This window comes from Cornus florida, unplaced genomic scaffold (assembly GCF_030987335.1).
Source record: "Cornus florida cultivar Cherokee Brave unplaced genomic scaffold, ASM3098733v1 CherokeeBrave_3.0.0_Hap2_Chr09, whole genome shotgun sequence".
NCBI classification, from domain to species: Eukaryota; Viridiplantae; Streptophyta; class Magnoliopsida; order Cornales; family Cornaceae; genus Cornus; species Cornus florida.
Window position 1 is genome coordinate 72,243,539 of NW_026775579.1, and position 8,210 is coordinate 72,251,748.

Below are 8,210 nucleotides of genomic sequence, written 5' to 3' on the forward strand. Positions count from 1 at the left end.
AAATATCAATATCACCCTTTTTCTACAGTTCATGTGCATAAAAGAATTTTGGTCAGATGTGCTTGGTCCTGTCACTTTTAATATACCATTCTTTCATCTGTGCAATGCATGCCGCATTATCTTCATATAATATTATTGGACTTTCTTTTATTGATGAGAGACCACATGTTGTTCGAATATGCTGGATCATTGATCTCAACCAAATGCATTCCCTGCTTGCCTCATGAATTGCGAGTATCTCAGAATGATTTGAAGAAGTGGCAATCATTGTCTGTTTCATCGATCACCATGATATAGCTGTGCCGCCACAGGTAAATACATACCCTGTTAGTGAATAAGCTTTATGTGGGTCAGAAAGATAGCCGGCATCTGCATATCCAACTAATGGAGACTTTGGTGCCTTCGAATAAAACAAGCCCATATCAGTTGTGCCACGAAGATATCGCAATATGTGTTTGATTTCATTCCAGTGTCTGCGAGTTGGTGCAGAACTGTACCGTGCTAATAAATTGACTGGAAAAATTATATCAGGTCTTGTGCAATTTGTAAGATACAAAAGAGCACCAATCGCACTGAGATAGGGCACTTCAGGGCCAAGGAGTTCTTCATCATCTTCATGAGGACGAAAATGATCTTTCTTGATGTCCAGTGATCGGACAACCATTGGGGAGCTCAATGGATATGCTTTATCCATATGAAAACGTTTCAGAATCTTTTCTGTATATGTTGATTGATGGATGAGAATACCGTTCGAAAGATGTTCAACCTGCAGCCCAAGGCAGAATTTTGTCTTTCCAAGATCTTTTATTTCAAATTCTTTCTTTAAATATGTGGCTGTCTTTTCGATCTCGTCCAATGTTCCCACAAGATTCAGATCATCAACATATACTGCAACAATAACAAAACCAGATTCTGATTTGTTAATAAATATGCATGGACAAATATGACTGTTCACATACCCTTCTTTGAGTAAGTAATCGCTAAGGCGATTATACCACATTCGTCCAGATTGCTTCAATCCATATAAGGATCGTTGTAATTTTATTGAGTGCATATTACGTGGTTTTGTTTCAGGCATTGTAAATCCTTCTGGGATTTTCATATAAATATCACTATCTAGTGATCCATATAAATATGCTATAACCACGTCCATTAAATGCATATGCAATCTTTCTGTGACTGCTAAATGTATTATGAATCTAAAAGTAGTTGCATCAATCACAGGGGAATATGTTTCCTCATAATCAATACCAGGTCTTTGTGAGAAACCTTGAGCTACAAGTCAAGCTTTATATCTCACGATTTCATTTTTCTCATTTCGCTTTCGTACAAACACCCATTTGTACCCAACAGGATTAACACCCTCAGGTGTCTGGACTACTGGTCCAAATACTTCACGTTTAGCTAATGAATTTAGCTCTGCTTGTATCGCTTCTTTCCATTTTGGCCAATCATTTCTTCGTCGACATTCTTCGACGTTTTGAGGTTTCGGATCCGCATTTTCAATATCAAGAACAACAAAATATGAGAATATGTTGTCGTCAACAATTTCATTTCTATTCCATCTCGTTTCATAATTTAATGAGATCTCATCATTTTCAGGTACCTTTGCCTCATCAAGAGCATGTGCCTCATCAAGAGCATGTGCCTCATCAAGGGCCACATCATCATCTGTTACTTTTGCCTCATCAATATTTATTATTTCATCATTTTTAGGTACCTGAGACTCATTAAGAGCATCTGTCTTATCAAAGGCTATTATCTCAGATTGATCAATAATATCTGTTACTCCTTTTGTGGCCTCTTCAGGAGTGCCAACTTTTCTTTGTGATTTCCTCTTACGAGAAACAATATCTTTTGCACCAACTGGTTTACCACGCTTCAGGCGTGTTTTAGATGCATTTGCTGCATTACCGACAGAAGGTCCCTCAGGGACAGCAATTCGTGCTGGCACATTTGCAGCTGGTATATGTGATTTTATCACTTTCTTTGTATCAGTAAATGCATCAGGTAATTGATTTGCAACATTTTGCAAGTGAATGATCCTCTGAACTTCTCGTTCACATTGGTTTGTACGAGGATCAAAATGAGACAATTTCAGGGCATTCCAAGTAAGATCACGTTGCTGCTGTACCTTTTCTCCCCCTAATGGTGGGAAAACAGTCTCATCAAAATGACAATCAGCAAATCGTGCTTTGAAGACATCACCTGTCAGGGGTTCAAGATATCTAATAATAGATGGAGAATCAAGACCAACATAAATTCCAAGTCTACGTTGAGGACCCATTTTAGTGCGTTGGGGTGGTGCAATTGGAACATATACAGCACAACCAAAAACTCGTATGTGGGAGATATTTGGTTGTTGACCAAAAACAAGTTGTAATGGTGAGTACTTATGATAAGCAGTTGGTCGTATACGAACTAATGATGCAGCATGCAATATGGCATGACCCCAGGCAGAAACAGGTAATTTTGTTCGCATAAGCAAAGGACGACCAATTAGCTGAAGTCTTTTAATAAAAGATTCAGCCATACTATTTTGAGTATGAGTGTGTGCAACAGGATATTCAACATAAATTCCAACTGACATGCAATAATCATCAAAAGCTTGAGAAGAAAATTCAGCGGCATTATCAAAACGGATTGTCTTAATTGGGTAATCAGGAAAATGTGCCCGTAATTTGATGATTTGAGTAAGAAGTTTAGCAAATGCAATATTACGAGTAGAAAGTAGACAAACATGTGACCATCGTGTTGATGCATCAATTAAGACCATAAAATAACGAAATGGTCCAGATGGTGGATGGATTGGCCCACATATATCCCCATGAATTCGTTGTAAAAATGGAGGAGACTCAACAATGACTTTTGAAGGGGATGGTCTGATAATCAACTTACCTTGTGAGTAGGCGGTGCATAGATGATTATTTGGTAAGATGATTTTTTTGATTATTTAGTGGGTGACCATGTGAATTTTCAATAATTCGACGCATCATTGTACTCCCTGGGTGACCAAGTCGATCATGCGAAAGTATAAAAAGTTTTGGGTCACAAGATTTTTTATGGATCACAACATTTGACTTAATTGTTCTAGTGGTTGTATAGTACAACCCAGAAGAGAAAACAGGGAGTTTTTCTAATATCAGTTTCTTGCCTGAGGTAATGGAAGTAATGTAGAGATATTCGACATTTCTTTCATTTGCAGTCTCAATATGATACCCATTATGACGCAAGTCTTTAAAACTCAGCAGATTTCTCCGAGATCTTGTAGAATATAAGGCATCATTGATTTGTAATCTAGTTCCATGTGGTAAAATGATGTTGGCTCGTCCGGAGCCTTCAATCAAGTCGGTGGGACCTGATATGGTACTGACACTAGCGTTTGTCAGAGTTAAGTGAGAAAAATATTTTTGATCTCGAAGGATTTTATGCGTTGTTCCACTATCTGCAAGACATATGTCTTCACCATTTATTTTGGAACTAGTCAGATCCATTCCTATTCATGCAAATTTCTTTATCAAAAAAAAACTTTTATAACAAAAACCTTTAATACAAACTAGAAAATAAAAACTTTAATACAAGGACAACAAAAAGCATAGTAGACAGTACATAAAAAGAAACATAAGATTAACTGGTGTGGACATTTCTATCACCAATCAGGAAGTCTATCATTCCATCACGATCATCAAAAAAATCTGATACATCCAGATTGGTGATGTTAACTGGCTCATCATGATTAATGAAATTCATTTCCAGATTTGTGGTGTCAATTGGCTCATCATGATCAAGGAAATTCATTTCCTTTTGTTTTCCCTTTTCTTTTATTGAGGCTTGATACAGATCAGCCAGATGCTTCGGTGTACGACAAATACTTTGCCAATGCCCTGTCATGCCACACCGATAGCAAGTATTATCATGAGCCTTGGAAGGTTGAGCCACATCCTTCCCTTTTACTTGTCTCATTTCATTATGATCTTTCCTTTGAGGATATGGTGTGGCTCTCTGATTGCAAAAATGTGAGGATTGATATCCTTCACGATAATAAGAATGATTTCTACCACGACCATATTCATTATTGTGGTAGTTATTTTTGCCACGACCATATTCATTTCTACCACCACGACCACGTCCACGTCCGCGTCCACGACCACGGGATGAGGCAACATATGTTTCTGGGATCGGTGTCGATCCAGTTGGACGGGACTGGTGGTTTCTCAATAAAAGTTCATTATTTTGTTCTGCCACAAGCAAACATGATATCAGCTCTGAATATTTTTTAAATCTACGTTCTCGATATTGTTGTTGCAAGAGTACATTCGAGGCGTGAAATGTGGTGAATGTTTTTTCTAATAGAAGTTCATCAGTAACAGTATCACCACATAATTTCAATGTAGAGCTGATTTTGAATAGGGCAGAGTTATATTCAGCCACAGTTTTGAAATCTTACAACCTTAGTTGCAGCCAATCAGCCCTGGCCTTTGGGAGGATAACTGTTTTTTGATGATCATATCTGTCTTTCAAATTGTTCCACAAACAAAGTGGATCTCTTTCAGTGAGGTATTCATTTTTCAGTTCCTCACTAATATGGCGCCAGAGAAAAATCATGGCCTTTGCTTTATCTTGCAATGATGCATCATTCTTTTCTTTAATTGTGTCTCCAAGGCCCATGGCATCCAAATGGATCTGAGCATCCAGAATTCATGATAAATAATTTTTGCCAGAAATATCCAGGGTCACGAATTCCAGCTTTGTCAAATTTGACATTTTCAGAATAACTAGATGTGACAACAAAATATAATTTAGCATAGTATATAAAATAAAATGACATTAAATGAGATAATAACATAATATAAATTATTTAAATAATAAAGGTGGTAGAACCGACCATAGTGTAAGCACATATATCATTTAAGTGAACAAATTTATTTTATGAATAATAATCCATAATTAACATTTCCTTACCCTTTTGAGTCAGAAATATTATTTTATCCGATAAAGCAAACCAACCCAACAATCTATCAAAACTAATATCACAAAATAGATATATAGTTGGGATAGAAAGAGGGAGAGAAAGCTTCTTCTTCAAATCTCAGATGGATAGAGCTCGTGCTGATAACGTGTAATAAATTATATGTTATAGGCAGTATAATAGTGCGTACACACACACATATATGTATATCTATATAATGAGAGAAATAGAGCTCAAGAGTAAAATATATAAGCTTAATGATTCTCAGTACCTCCTTTTTTGGTCGTCCCCATATACATGGTATTTATAGGCTTAAAAAATGAAGCTTCCTATATAAGCTATAAGTGTGATCTTGCTCCCCAAGCAAAACTTATCTCATGATTGACATCATTTATTGTGAATCCCACACAAAACATATGTACATAACAAAAAGGACTTTTTAATAAACTGATCCTAATATAAATTATAGATATATAAATAATATATATATAAGAGTGCACATGTGTTTGACATGCTAAAGAAGAAACAAACTGGTGGTCCATGCAAATAAATGCCTCATCATATCTCACAACTAGACATTGACTCAGTGGATTGTGGGGCTAGAGGTTTGGTGAGGGTTTGTCTCCTTTTCTTGTTTTGCTTTACAAGACTTCTATAAACTTCGTCCTTCGCTGGTCTTGTTTTTTTAATTGTCCCACTGAATATCTTTTTCTCTCATCACCACATGCATGTCGGATTATTTTAAATCATTTTTGTAAATTATATGCATTGATTTGCTTAATAGTTTGGATTAGATTCTTCTAAATTTTATTAAAATATAAAAAAACCTTAATTAAATAATAAAATTTTGAACTAACAGCCGTATTGTATTAAATTCTCTAATAAGTATAAGATAGTTCAGCTAGCGCTTTAAATCATATCGTACATATTACACACATTATTCGTTTAGTAATATTGCATTCGACTACGAATATTGTCACTATTCACAACTTCAATGTGGAGCCCATCAATCAAGGACGGAGCCAGATGTAAGGTAAGGGGGACAACAAATAATTTTGGGAGAACAATAATGCATTTTTTTAGTAATTTTAGGAGTGGCAAAAGTAATATTTTATGAGTGTATTATTGAAAATAAACAAATTATAAGAATGTATTATTAAAAAAAAAAAAATCAGTGGGGGAATTGCCCTTGACTTGCATGTAAGTCCGTTCCTGCCACTAATAATTTAGTCTTCACAAGAGAATCGTGAATAGTTACAATGTCGTGAGTTTTATATCAAATTTTTTTAAAAAAATTATACGACACTATTATTGTTAGAACCGTTTTAGCACAATTGATTATGGATATTGCAACTAAAAACCCTTCTTGTAGGGTCCACCAATCATATGGGCCACACAATAGTTATGTATTCATACGTTGTTCCCTGTGTAGGAGGGAAAAAAAGAAAAAAGAAAAAAGAAAAAAGAAAAAAGAATAAAATAAATAAAATAAAATTATTTAATTGAAGTGATGTGGTATTTATTTATTTTCAATTATTGAGGAGGATAACGATCTAGAAAAGATGATTGAGAATTTTTGAAGCTAGCCAAGTTGGTAAAATGTCCCCGTTTTCTACAAGCAGACTTGTCAAACTTCAAATGATAAAACCCTAATATATATTGAAAATAAATAAATAAATATATAGATATAGACGTATCACTTGGGCGCAGATTGTTTAATTGAGAATCGAGACCGTTCATTGGCAATAGAAGACTATCATTGCAGTGGAACCCATCATATCATATCATTTCCTTGTCCTGTGCGTAATATGATTGATTGATAAATATCCAAAAATCAATCTTTTTTTTCTGTCCTTTTTTTTTTTCTTTCCTAAATTTTCCTTCAATCAACGTCCACTTTGTCATCGTGTCCAAGCCTAATTTCAAGTTTTTTCATTTCTCAAGTCGTCAGACAGCAACTTCAAAGTCATTACGTATGAAATCATATACATATTTCTATATTCATGGCCATCGTATATACACGTGTGCGTCTATTAATTAATCCAAGATGTTCTTATATTAACTTTTATGTTTATACTCAATTACCCAAATATATATATATATACCGAAAATAAACTGCAGTTTCACGTCGTTAAATAAAAACCAAATCTTTTATGTGTATAGTTAAACTAATCTCTCTCTTAAGCAGCAGTTTAACTTACTATAAGATAACCATAATCATTAAAGCATGTAAAATAACTTCATTGTACTTCTTTTTTTTGCTTGGAGACTTATTCTCACTTGTTTATTGTCCTTTTTTCTTCTTTTAAATTTATAATTAACTAAACTATAAAATGTAAAATATTAAGAAGCCTCCTAGCTAATTTTTTTAGCTTAGATCTCAATTTGTATCAAGTTGATCTCCCTTCTTTATTTCGGTTGTTGAGAGTTTGGCCAGTCTATCATAACTCATAAGGGAACATTTCTTTTGGAATAATGCTATCATGAAAGGCCGAGAATTGACTCACCTCAAGCTCTCCATTTTAACTAGCAAATTAAAAAATATATTAAAATAATTCATTTAAATTTTTACCGATCTCAAAAAATACTCCAATCAGAGTTTTTGACTCCTTCCACAAAGAAACTCTCTTGAGAACATTACTATTTTTTAAAAAAATTATTCACTTTTGTCAAAATATTTCCCGAATTGAATATTCACTTTCTTGTTTTCTCCACTGTAGCGGAGGAATTACTTCCGCTACTATAGCAGAACTTAAACGACGCTCTGTTTGGCCGTTTATAACAATACTCGGTATTATCTCTCCTATGTACCACCACGATGGCCACCAGATGGGCAACTCCGACAAAGATGATTCGCCGATTGACATCGCCGGTGACCATCATATCGGAGATTATGGGACTTAGGTAAGTTATGCTTTCCTCAAATCTGAATTTTTTTGTCTCTTTCATCCTCAGGACAAAATCCCTTATCTTCCTCCCTCTGTTTTCTTACCATTGAATCCTTAGCACAAAATCAAAGAGTTAGGCACACAATAACAACGAATACAACGATAAAAGATTCCGCAGTGACGACAACGACAAAAGGCTCATCCAATTGGCTATGGCTATGATCGTGTTATGACACCTAAACTCACTGACGTGGTTGTTGCGGCAAAGGAGTTTCGGTGACAGTTATGGGTTTGAAAATAATGGATTGAGATTTCTGATTTGATTACCGATCTGAGACTGCACAGTGGCAGGA

The 8,210-nt window shown here is 35.1% G+C and overlaps 2 protein-coding genes across 2 annotated transcripts; both read right to left on the bottom strand.

The window, feature by feature from the left end:
- Positions 1–283: 283 nt before the first annotated feature.
- LOC132272838 (uncharacterized) lies at positions 284–3,494 on the bottom strand. The gene is made up of 4 exons (XM_059773918.1): positions 3,155–3,494; positions 2,135–2,898; positions 1,607–1,987; positions 284–1,012 (listed from the first exon to the last, which is right to left on the bottom strand). The coding sequence occupies exons 1-4, from the start codon at positions 3,492–3,494 to the stop codon at positions 284–286; spliced, it is 2,214 nt and encodes a 737-aa protein (XP_059629901.1).
- A 133-nt stretch (positions 3,495–3,627) lies between these two features.
- On the bottom strand, positions 3,628–7,836 carry LOC132272839 (uncharacterized). Its single transcript, XM_059773919.1, has 4 exons — positions 7,702–7,836; positions 4,451–4,683; positions 4,287–4,396; positions 3,628–4,238 (listed from the first exon to the last, which is right to left on the bottom strand). Exons 1-4 carry the CDS (start codon positions 7,834–7,836, stop codon positions 3,628–3,630), a joined length of 1,089 nt encoding a protein of 362 aa, XP_059629902.1.
- Between the last annotated feature and the right edge of the window lie 374 nt (positions 7,837–8,210).